A 13,354-nucleotide genomic window follows, 5' to 3' on the forward strand; every position below is an offset into this window, starting at 1 on the left:
CTTTCAATATGGTTTAAACTAGACAGCTGATGTTTGACCAGTTATACTAAACAAGCTGCTGTTATTTAAGTTATTAAAATAATCTAGAAATCATCACTTTTTCTAGTAGTCAAAGCTAAATACTTGGGGAATTTTATGACAAGCATGTTAAGCATTTTGCACACAAGTGCACAGTGAAAACTTTTCTTCTTGGCCTTATGGAACTGTTGGCTTTCTTCAACAGTTGTTCTCAGAATTAACAAGTTTCTTGGGATTTGATATTACAATGAACAAATATCAGTGTGCAACACTTCACATATTCATATGCAATTCCTTTGTCGTCAATGTTAATAGTAGTATTGAATTGTTTATTTTTAAATGAGTAACATTGCTGGAAAAATAATGGAAATGGAATTTCATACATATATACTTTTGCACAGCATAATTTCAAGATAATTTTTTAAATGATGAAATTATATCTACACCCCTGGTTTCGGCTCAGAGCAACTAAATAATAGACCAGTAAGACATTAAAACAGCCATCAAACAACTTTGATTGTTGGTCAAATTGCCAACTTAGTTAGTTGTAGAACAAGGCTACTTGCCTCCAGCAGTCAATCTGGTTAATTCCCAAAGTTGACTGCTCTCACTTTGGAATTTAAAGCAATTACCAGGGTAGCTGTTTGTAATACTTTGTAACGTTCACCATGGCCTGAAACCTTTTTGAAGTACAAACACTGGTTTTTGACCACCACTCTATTGGTCAGAACTTTCTGTGAAAAATGGACAGCCACTTTTTACACCAAACATTTAGAAATCAGTTCACACAAAAAAGGAAAAAATATCAAAACAGAATTCCAAACATGTAACACACACTTTTTGTACACAATGTACAAAACCTTCTTTTGTACGAACCGTTAAGTTGAAAACCTGGTTATTTTGTTTATTGACGCTTCTTGCTGTTAGATCATAAAAGGCACAAATTGGTTTGGTCAGAACATGGTGTAAGACAGAGGAATAGAATCATTTTGTAGTTATTTCATCCATTTTAAGTACATACTGTTGAAAATGCAGTTGTTCCTTAAGGTTTGGAATATCATTCTGCGCTTTAAATGGAAGAGATTGGCAATAAGAAAGTTGTTCCATTTTGCATTCCATTCACATAAAACATATATTTCAGTTGTGAAAGAAAATGTTGGACTCTTCCATTAAATCTAAAAAGCATTAAACAATTGGCAGTTTAATTACCCACTCCCTGTGGTTGTGGCTGTGAGTCCCAGGATAGTCTTAACACTGATCTGTTAATCGTGCATGTGATTTTGTCAACTTCTGGCTAGACATCTTCTTGAGGTGCTTGACGAGCTAAATATCTCACATGAGTTTGGTCAGATGGGAATGGACTGTGGGTAGAGAATAAAGAACTATGGTTTCCTCCAATCAACTGAAGATGAAGAATTGTGGGATCAGCTGCGAGGGGCTTCTGCCCCAATGTTTTGGTTAAAGAATCAGGCAGATGTAGGTAGGATAAAATGTTAAAAAAATTGAGGGAAATATGTATATTGCTACAAAAGCAATCTGGCCTAGACTACACGGAGACCTGAATGCAGGCCAAACCAATGAAGCTACATATTCTAGAGATAGGGGGAGAAGATTTTCTATGTGTGTTGTGCAAATACATTTAGAAAGAATGTGCTGGCAATTTTACTACACAAAGTGGAAATCTTCCTCAAGGTGTCTAAATTGAGAATTCCATGTTGTTGGGTGGCCAGTGGTATAATTCGGTCATTTCATTTTGTCAAAGAAATTAAGTAATAATAGCTTAATCTCAGAATTTGTTTTGCCTGCTGGACTGTAAAAAAAAGAGTAAAATTTTTTTAAAAAGGCAAAATCAGACGCGTTTATTAGGTTATTGTCACTGCTTTCAAATTCTATTCTGATCCAATCATTCTTTCTATTGATCTGAAACTGCATTGAATCTTGTCAATGTAGGGGTGAGTTTTTGGCTGCTAAAGATCACTTTTGCAGATACAATACCTAACTAGATGGACAGTGGAATCTTAGTTGTGTATTTTTTCACCAATAGGTATTTATGCCCGATATCTATTGATTTTCTTTTGGACTTCAAATACATGTTCTGGATGGATGCAGCTGTGAAATAAAATGTGATATCCTCAGATTTTAATGATGTTACCTGCATTTATGGTCTTTTCTAAATATCATATTTGAATATATTTTAACATCAGACAAGAAGCTTCCAATTATTCTTTTAATCTGTCCTAGTCCAAATCCTAACTCAGAACATAAAAATTAAAGGAATAAATTTATCTCATTGTAGGGTAAATGAAAACCATATGTCTTGATATTTTATTTGCAAATTAGTGGAACCACCCTGGTGAAAGAAACAGAAAAATCCTAGTTCAGTGAATCTCATTAAATAGGCTGTTATCCTACTTTGCTAGCCAAACTGGCTGAATAATTTTCTGGTGTGGAAAGTCCATTACAATCAATTAGCATTTGGAAGTAGAGAAAAAGTTATGAAACACTAGTGGTGATGAGAATAAGCCATTTTAATGTTGCTGCTTTATTGATAAGTTTGTGACCTATCAGTATTATTAAAGGCTCTAGGCATTCATAGATCAATTTAAACATACAATAAAGAAACTATTGGATAGGGGATGTCTGTTCCAAATTTAAGATGACAATTTAATTAGTGTTTCATCAACAGAGATGTATTGAATAGTTTAATGCTTTATTTGGTTCAAGGTTATGTCAGTGCTATGTGGCATTAACATTCAGACTGTTTGGCTTAAGGATAGTATGTATATCTAGTATTGTAGTGAATAGAGTTACAACACTGTTGAATATTGTACAACAACTAATAGTATGTCTGATGATGATCAATGATCCCCATCTAAGTAGGTAAAGACGTAATCAGTTTAAATGAAAAATAATAAAGCAATAGCTTCACTACAAGCAATTGTAAGTCACTGAAACACCAAGAAATCTGGTAAATCTAAACCTAGCAGTGAGATTTCTAACTGCTTTCTTTTGTGAAAATGCTTTGTGTAAAATCAACTTAACTTCTTAAAAAATTGTCATTACATCATTATCTTAAAATATTACACTAGTAATAGATTGAGGCATCTGTAGAGAGGGAAGAAATCTTAGTTCATTGGCTAATTCTATTTGGCAACATTACCACTGCAGCTCCTAGACTCCAACAAGATTGACGCAATGTCTCTTGGAGCTGTACAGAATGGACATATTCACAGCAAGTGGCAATGTGTGTAGTGAATGAATTAATAAGAAGGAATTTCATTGCATATTAAATGGGCACCATTGTATTAAGTTATAACTGAAGAAGGTTAAAAACCATATGGAGTATTTATCCATATTGTCGTTCTGAATTTGTTTCATTATGGTTGTAGTACATGTTCTGATCTGTTTTATACTGACGTAAAGGTCAAATGGTTGATTTTGAGGTTCTGTATTTAAAAGTTAAACATACTGATTGATCGTAAAAGCCATTAGTGGAGAGCAGTGCATGAAATGCTTTCAAAGATTTTAGTAGTGTGCAGGCCCTTTGAGAACTTAAGCACTGTTTTGATCTTCCAACATTGGTTAGAAATACTTGTATATGCAATCCTTGGTCCATAGTTTGTTCCTTTTTATACCCATCTGCTAATGTTTGATAAAAGTCTCAGTGTGAGGTCCATGACTGAAATTTTGATCTTATATTATAAAGTAAGACAAGATCTCCAGTTATTTGACAAGTTATGCTTTGCTTTTAAAACTGGAGTTATCTGAAATCTTCAGTATATTCTGGTTGTCTGCTGATTAACCGTCCGTTTGTCATTTTGATCTCAAAAATGCACATTTCTAGATATGTTTCCTGACAGTTCTGTACACTGGTTAAAAGTTTATTCTTATGTTCACAGGCATTGAACAGAAGAATACTTTGGAAAAAGGAACCCTATAACCAGAGAATTGCTCTTTATTTTCTAATTTGTTCACAGTTCTTGGTTTCAAGGCTGCACTGAACAGCATAAGCTTCAATTTCCTTCTTAGGAACTAGTAAACACCATGTAGCTATTTTGTTACTGTGATGTCTTCACTGAGACCATTCCTGTTACTTTGTTCACAATAACTGAAATTCTTCAACATATTGAACCCTCTTATATCTGACTGTCACCCAACCTCGTAGTTTCCTGGAAACTACAGCCAATCCAGGTGATGGTACAAATTGCCTGAATTAATAGATATTTGCTTCAGGTTGTTAGTGTAACAGCAATACTACTCACAGGACATATTTTGTAACTGATTTCCTTACAGCATTTTGCATAAATTGCTAATGTTGGCAGCTGACTGTGTACTTTGAGGAAATCAGGAAGACTTTTCGTGTAATGCACTTTGGGTCACTTAAATCAAATTGACCTTATTTTGCTGTTTCGTAGCTTAAAGAAGTGCTTTCATATCTTTTGTTCATTTCTGAAAGTCTAAAAAGCAGGATTTTTTTTTAAACAGTGATACATTTGTCCCTTTTTAGTAACAAGTACTATAAAATTGTAGGTATTGGAGTTGGTGAACTGGATTCTTTAGGTGCATATTTGGAGAAGAAAGGCAGAAAGACTGCAAGCATGACTCCAACGATGGCTAGCATGTAACCCCATCCAATCTGACAATCTGCTGCGTGATAGATGCTGGAATTTCCACAATATTTCTGTACAAGGGGAGAGTTCAATCCAAAAGGATAGACCAGAAGTCCAGATGCCATGATAAACACTGCAAAGAGAAACAATAATTTTTTAATTTATGAACTCAAATATTCTCATTTCTGCCCCATTCTTCTATACAGTACCAGAAATAAGAATTTGTTAATACATTACTGGACTGATGTCAATAACAAATGATGCACTAAAGTAGTAGCACAAGGGTTCTTAACATAGGGAATGCAAGGTATTACATTTTAAATCTACTTGAGTTATGCAGGTTGCAAACCCTGTTAGAAATACAGGGCTGTGTTTATTTTTAAAATAATGCGTTCATTAATAACAAAATGAGTCAGTGTACACTGTCATAGGTGACATTTAGTAAGTCTATAGCAGTGCACATTTATTAAAAGGCAAGTTGTGGTTGAATTAATTTAGGAATAATATTTGTTCATTTTTGTATTTTGGATGTGAGGGTGTTTCTTAAAATGCACCTTTGACTCATCTTATCCATTCTCAGCCATGCTATTTAGTGTCATCTTTCCCAACCTTACCAACATCTCCAACACTTCCTTATGTAAGAATAACTGATGCTCTTTGCACGCAGAGGTCTGTCAGAAGATATGAAGGAGGATGTTCTTTTGTTTACCAACTGCCTCATGTAAACTGGAGATGAATAACTCTGGAACTGAGTACCTTAATTCTTATTCTAGATTCTCAGGGTTGGGGGAAAAGCCAGATTCAGCAGTTTAATTCTGTATGCATTGAATTATTCACATTTCCATCCAAGTGTCACACAAATAGGACTTTTTAAAAATCACTTATGAGTTGGGTTAATCTTTGATGATACAACTACTCCAAGGATACCTATAGTTTGGCTTTTTATTATTGTTAATCCATTTTCCACCACGTTTAAGCTCTACAGTTTTATTCATCACTCCAATTCTTTCTGCTGATGGACAGGATGGTCTGTGGTACTTACTTCCCCATATCCAGTGTTCATTCTAGCTACTGGTGATGAACTGACAGGAAGGCTGCTTTTAATGAGACAGAACTGATTTGACAGCTATTGCCTCAACACATTCTAGTAATTTGATGCCTGGCTGAAGATGACAAAACCGCAATGACGAGGTAGCGAGTTTATGCGTCAGTCCACTTTATGTTTGACCTCCAGTTCCAGACCTCATGTGGCTGGGGTGGTGGCAGGGTGGGGTGGTGAAGGGGTGTTGCAGAGGCAAATTTTCAAAACCAGACCCCAATCTGTTGTGAGCAGGTTACATCCACTTTAACTGCAATGGCTTTTGGGGCATCTGAGTAACCCACACTGGAGAGGTGGGCCTATAATTATAATACTCAAACAAGACTCTATTGCTGATACGCTTGCATCAAATCTGAATTTAATCCCTCCTGCATAGGTTTCCAAAGGGAACCTAAGTAGTTAAATAGAGGCAGCAACAGCCAGATCCAGCTTCTTATTAATTGCTTTTTATAACACTGTTCATAAGCCTGTAGGATCAAGAGTGATTCCACCCTCTTGACACCTCAAGCAAAATCTTCTGCAGCAATGAGTTGACCCAATCCATGATGTCTACTGCAACCACATCACCACCCATCTCCTGATTTGTAGTTTCACAATGCCTCCCACAAATCTGTGATGTCTCATGTTTTCCCCTCTTTACCCTTGATTGCCAGTTTGATGCACACAGCCAATCCATGTTGTCTTTTGCCTCTCGTACCTCTCAATTGCTGGTTTGACATCCTGCCAGTAACCCATGCTGTTTGCCGGTTGCCAGAGGCTATCCCCAGAAGGCTGCAACCTTCTATCACTGGCATTCTCACCTGGTGGCCAGCTAATCTGTCCATTTGGCTGGCTGTTAGGCAGGAAAAAGAATTTTTAAAAAATGATAATGAGGACCTGCCATTAAATTTGGCAGGACCTTCGCATTTCTATTTCAAGGTTTACTCCCTCCTACAAATATCAGGGACCAATTGATGGGAGCTGAATGCAATAATCCTGAACTTTGCTCTAGAATGGTCAGGTATGTTGATTCTTTTTTTCAATAATAAACTACTATAACTGCTCAAAATTGAAATAGTAAAATTTCTGCTTCCCACGCACATAGCCACAGATCCACTTAATCTTGTGCTTTTATTTGGAATGTCTCTATGTCATAGAGGGCACATAGAAAGATGAAAAATAAAAGCACTTCTGTACCACTTATAATGATGGAGCTGAACAATCTAGGAGTGTTTCAATCTGCAATTGCTCAGTTAGCTAAAAGCAGATCATAACCTTTTATTAACTAATAGTTCAGTGCCATCTAACCAGTCAGCAGAATCTACAAGTAAGCAATGCCCTATTAATCCCATGAAAACAGTGTTTGCCAAAGTGTATAGTTGGCAGACAAAGACAGCAATTGGAAAAAATTAGAGACATTTGAAAGTATTAGAAGGCAGCTTCATAATTGGATTCAAGTCCAAGTGCTTTCTAATTGCCTGAACTTTTCTATCAGAGCTAGGTAATCTCTTGGTCAAGAGTGAGTTTTTTTGAAGGTAGTGTAGTAGGAAAACAGATGATGGAATGACCAGACCTGGCTTATTGCACTCCACTGAGATGTTAAGAGCGTGATTTCTTGTTGTCTCACTGACTCTCATGTTAGTACAAAATTGTTGCCTCCATTCCAATTCCAAGATGTATGATGATATTCCCCATTAGCCAATTTTCTGGAGTAGACTAGCAAGGACTGACTGTATATAATAAAATTGGTATTTTTACTGAACCATCAAATAAATTTCTGATCTGTATACTCTCTTTTTAAAAGGAGGAAGTAATTACACCAGAGTTTCCTTTTAATAATTTAACACGGGCAAATTTTATGAGGCTTCAAACCAGTGGAGCGCGTCAGATACTATAGGCGTGCTGTTTCTGATGGCGATAGCATGCAGGGGAGATGGTATGATAGAAACATAGAAACAAAGAAAATAGGAGCAGGAGTAGGTCATTCGGCCCTTCAAGCCTGCTCCACCATTCAGTATGAGCATGGCTGATCCTCTATCTCAACACCATACTCCCGCTCTGTCCTCATACCCCTTGACACCTTTAGAGTCCAGAAATCTATCTATTTCTTTCTTCAATATATTCAGTAACTTGACTTCCACAGCCTTCTGTGGTAGAGAACTCCATAGGTTCACCACCATCTGAGTGAAAAAGTTTCTCCTCATCTCAGTCCTAAATGGCCTACCCTGTATCATGAGACTGTGACCCCTTGTTCTAAACCCCCCAGCCAGAAGAAACATCATCCCTGAATCCAGTCTGTCCAACCCTGTCAGAATTTTATACATTTTAATGAGATCCCCTCTCATTGTTCTAAACTCCAGTGAATACAGGCCTAGTTAGCCCAATCTCTCCTCGTATGACAATCCTGCCATCACAGGAATCAGTCTGGTGAACCTTCACAGCACTTCCTCTATGGCAAGTATATCCTTTTTTAGGTAAGGGGACCAAAACTGCACACAATGCTCCAGGTGTGGTCTCACCAAAGCCCTGTACAGCTGCAGTAAGACATTCTTGCTCCTGTACTCAAGTCCTTTTGCAATGAAGGCCAACATACCATTTGCCTTCATAACTGCTTGCTGCACCTGCATGCTTGCTTTCAGTGATTTTTTAAAAAATTCATTCATGGGATGTGAGCTTTGTTGGCTGGGCCCTTTGTACATCAACATTTCCCAATCTATCACCACTTAAATAACTCTGCCATTCTGTTTTTCCTACCAAAGTGGATAACTTCACACTTATCCACGTTACACTGCATCTGCCATGTATTTGCCTACTCATTCAACCTATCTAAAATGCCTTGGAGCCTCTTAACACCCTCCTCACTGCTCACATACCCACCAAGTTTTGTGTCGCCAGCAAACTTGGAAATATTACATGTGGTTCCCTCATCCAAATTATTGATATATATTGTGAATAGCTGGGGCCCAAGCGCTGATCCCTGCGGTACCCCACTAGTCACCGCCTGCCATTCCGAAAAAGACCAGTTTATTCATACTCTGTTTCCTGTCTACTAACCAATTCTCAATCCATGCCAATATGTTACCCAAAATTCTATGTGCTTTAATTTTACACACTAACCTCTTATGTGGGACTTAATCAAAAGCTTTCTGAAATTCCAAATACTCCACATCCGCTAGTTCTCCCTTATATATTCTAGGTCCTCAAAAAACTCCAGGAGGTTTGTCAAACATGATTTCCCTTTCATAAATCCATGCTGACTTTGTCTAATCTCGTTGATATTTTCTCAGTGTACTGTTATCATATCCTTTATGATATACTCTAGGGGCAGAATTTTCCTCCCATTAGGGGGGATGTTTAAGAGTGGGCGCGTGGAAGCGCGCCTCCGACTGGCACCCCTGATTGGGGGGTGCGTCGTCATTTTACATGGGCGGGCCAGTTAAGGCCCACCCAGCGTGATGTCTACACAGAAGCGCTATGTGCTCCCTGTGCAGGCTGGGGGGTGGGGGGGGAATTCCCTGAGCCGAGAGTGTGCTCTTTCACACATGCGCACAAAGGAGCGCATTCACCTCCCTGAGGCTAAGTGCTGCCTCAGGGAGATCGGCTGTATGTTAAAAAATGTGAAAAATAGAAAAAAAAACTCCCTGACATGTCCCCTCATGTGACATAGTCACATGAGTTGGGACATGTCCATAACTTTTACGTATTCTTTAATTACATTTTTTAAAACCAACATGAGGTTTCATGCTTTTTCTAATGCCTGCCAGAGCCCCTGGCCTGCCCACCAACGTTAAGTTTAATGACTCTGCCAATGGCCTCAATTGGCCATTGACAGGTCGGCGGGTGCACAGCTGATTTTGCTGAGCCCCCGCCTACCTGAAAATTTAAATGGGGCAGGGTGACATCTGGAGTTCTGCCCGACGTCACCAGGCGTCATGTTATGCGTTGGCGAGTGGGCCCCGTCCCCCCCGGCCCGGAAAATCCTGGCCTAGCATTTTCCCAACTACTGATGTTTGGCTAACTGGTCTGCAATTTACTGTTTTATCCCTCCCTCCTTTTTTAAATAGTGGGGTTACATTTGCCATGCTGCAATCTGTCGGGGCTGTTCCAAAATCGACAGAATTTTGGAAGATGACAACCAATGCTATTTCCATGGCCACCTCCTTTAGTACCCTAGGTTGTAGATTACTGGGCCATGGGGATTTATTGGCTTTCAATTCCATTAATTTCTCCAGCACTACTGCTTTAGTAATACTAATTTCCTTTAACTCCTCTGTCTCACTCGACCCTTGGTTCCCCAGAATTTCGGGGAAGTTATTTGTGTCTTCCTCTGTGAAGACAGAACTAAAGTGATTGTTTAATTGCTCTGCCATTTCCTTGTTCTCCATTATAAATTCTCCTGTTTCAGACTGTAAGGGACCTACATTTGTCTTCACTGATCTTTTTCTTTTTGCATTCTTATAGAAGCTTTTATTTGCCTTGCAAGTTTACTCTCATGCTCTATTTTTCCCCTCTTAATCAATCTCTTGGTCCTCCTTTGATGAATTCTAAACTACTCCCAATCCTCAGGCTTGCTACTTTTTCTAGCAACTTTATAGGACTTCTCTTTGGATCTAATGCTATCCTTAATTTCTTTTGTTCACCATGGTTTGGCTGCTTTTCTTGTGATTTTGCACCAGAAAAGAAAGTATAACTGTTGCAATGCATACATTTGTTCCTTAAATATTATCCACTGCCTATCCACCATCATGCCTTTAATGATGTCTCCCAATCTATCTTGCCAACTCATGCCCCATACCTTCATAGTTTCCTTTGTTAAGATTTATGACCCTAGTTTCAAATCTGACTACTCCACTTTCCATCCTAATGAAGAATTGTATCATGTTACAGTCAATGTTCCCTTAAGGACTCCGCACAACAAGATTATTAATGAACCCCTTCTCATTGCACAATACCAAATCTAAGATAGTCTGTTCCCTAGTCGGTTCCTCGACATACTTGTCTAAAAAACCATCTTGGACACACTCCAGGAATTCATCCACCACAGTATTATTGCTAACTTGTTTTGCCCAGTCTATATGTAGATTAAAGTCACCCATGATTATTGTAGCACCCTTGTTACATGTATGTCTAATTTCCTGTTTAATGCCATCCCCTACCTTATCATTACTGTTTGGAGGCCTACAGATAACTCCCACTAATGTTTTCCACCCCTTGTTGGTCCTTAGCTCCACCCAGACTGATTCTAGATCTACATTTTCCAAGCCATTATCCTCCCTCACTATGGCACTGATTTCATCCTTAACTAACAAAGCCATGTCACCTCCTTTTCCTTTTTGCCTATCCATCATAAGTATCGAATGTAAAAGCAAAATACTGCAGATGCTGGAAACCTGAAACAAAAGGAGAAAATGCTGGAAAAGCTCAGCAGGCCTAATGGTATCTGTGGAGCGAAAAATAGAGTTAATGTTTCGAGTCCATATGACTCTTCTTCAGAGGGAAGAAGAGTCATACAAACTTGAAACGTTAACTGTTTTTCTCTCCACAGATGCTGTTAGACTTGCTGAGTTTTTCCTAAGTATCGAGTATCCTTGGCTATTCAGTTCCCAGTCTTAGTCACCCTGCAGCCATGTCTCTGTAATCGCAATCATATTGTGCCCATTGACAACTATTTGCACTGTTAATTTATCTACATTATTGCAAATGCTCTGTGCATTTAGATACAGTGCCTTTAAACTTGTCTTTTTAAGATTTCTTTATATCCTTTTTCATATTAAGGCCCTATTGGCTGCCAGCCCTTGTTTCCTCTGTCTTCCACTTTTGCTTTCTATTTTTGTGTCTTTCATTCCTTTCTTTTTTCCCTCTCTTGTGTCTCCCCACTCAGATTCCCATCCTCTGCCAATCTAGTTTAAACCCTCCCCCACAGTACTAGCAAATACCCCTGCGAGGATATTGGTCCTGGTCCTGCTGCGGTGCATCTCATTCAGCTTGTACACGTCCCATCGTCCCCAGAATCAGTCCCAAAGCATCCGAATCCCTCCCTCCTACACTATCTCTCCAGCCACGCATCCATCTGGTCTATTCTCCTATTCCTGATCGTGCTAGCATGTGGCCTGGGAGTAATCATGAGATTACTACCTTTGCGGTCCTGATTTTTAAATTTATTTTCTAGCTCCCTATATTCTGCTTTCAGGACCTCATCCCTCTTTTTACCTATGTCATTGGTATCGACATGGACCATGACCCCTGGCTGTTCGTCCTCCCCCTTCAGAATGGCCTGCAGCCACTCAGTGACATCCTTGACCCTGGCACCAGGGAGGCAACGTACCATCCTGATGTCACGCCTGCGGCCACAGAAACATCCTTCTGTTCCCCTTATGATAGAATCCCCTATCACTTTTGCTCTCCCACTCTTTCTTCCCCCTCTGTGCAGCTGAGGCATTTGTGGTGCATTCCCCTTAGAAACCATCTCCCCAGCAGTATCCAGAACCAATCTGTTGGAAAGGAAAATGGACCCAGGGGATTCATGCACTACCTGCCTAGTACTTTTAGTCTGTTTGGTGGTCAACCATTCCCTTTCTGCCTGGGCACTCTTTACCTGTGGTGTGACCATCTCACTGCACATGCTTCCATGAAGATCTCATCCTTGCAGATGCTCCACAGTGACTCCAGCTGCAGCGCCAGCTCCAAAACACGGATTTCAAGTAGCTGCAGCTGGAAACACTTCCTGCACACATGATCGCCCTTGTCACTGGAAGTGCCCCTGACTTCACATCGCACAGGAGACGCATTCCACTTGGCTGAGCTGCCATGCCATGACTTACCCTTAAGTTACTCCCATTACTTTAATTTCCTCTAGTTTAGAGAATATTAAGGACAGAAGAAATACTCACCAGGTCCTACTTACCAAGGCTGCTGCTTTTCTTACTGAGGAAAGGTAAAAAAATGAAAGGATCTCTCCTTCCCTCTTCACCAAAATCCCTCTCTCACCATGCTCCAACTGAAGCATACTAACACAGCCCAAAGCAGCATCCCAGGGCAGTCAAAAGCAGTACTGTAGATGGCTTGCTTTTATGCTGTCTGAACTTGGCTTCTGAATACCTGTTTAAGCCAGTTAAATAATTAACTAAACAAAAACAGAATTACCTGGAAAAACTCAGCAGGTCTGGCAGCATCGGCGGAGAAGAAAAGAGTTGACGTTTCGAGTCCTCATGACCCTTCGACGGAACTAGGCGAATCCCAGGAAGGGGTGAAATATAAGCTGGTTTAAGGTGGTAGGGGGGTGGGGTTGGGTGGGGGGAGAGAAGTGGAGGGGGGTGGTGTGGTTGTAGGCAAAAGCAGTGATAGAAGCAGATCATCAAAAGATGTCACAGACGGCAGAACAAAAGAACACATAGGTGTCGAAGTTGGTGATATTATCTAAACGAATGTGCTAATTAAGAATGGATGGTAAGGCACTCAAGGTATAGCTCTAGTGGGGGTGGGGGGAGCATAAAAGATTTAAAAATATTTTAAAATAATGGAAATAGGTGGGAAAAAGGAAAATCTATATAATTTATTGGAAAAAAACAAAAGGATGGGGGAAGAAACAGAAAGGGGGTGGGGATGGAGGAGGGAGCTCAAGACCTAAAGTTGTTGAATTCAATATTCA

General features: G+C 39.5%; 1 protein-coding gene across 2 annotated transcripts in view; it reads right to left on the bottom strand.

The window, feature by feature from the left end:
• Window positions 1-313: 313 nt before the first annotated feature.
• The window catches only part of LOC121283418 (transmembrane protein 211), a 269,223-nt gene continuing 256,182 nt past the window's right edge, over window positions 314-13,354 (bottom strand). For both annotated transcript variants that reach the window (XM_041197981.1, XM_041197980.1), the window contains one exon: window positions 314-4,761. In XM_041197981.1, coding sequence (XP_041053915.1) covers window positions 4,535-4,761 — 227 coding nt within the window. In that variant the 3' untranslated portion in view covers window positions 314-4,534. The remainder of the gene's footprint in view (window positions 4,762-13,354) is intronic.

Source organism: Carcharodon carcharias, chromosome 10 (genome assembly GCF_017639515.1).
Source record: "Carcharodon carcharias isolate sCarCar2 chromosome 10, sCarCar2.pri, whole genome shotgun sequence".
Taxonomy (NCBI): domain Eukaryota; kingdom Metazoa; phylum Chordata; class Chondrichthyes; order Lamniformes; family Lamnidae; genus Carcharodon; species Carcharodon carcharias.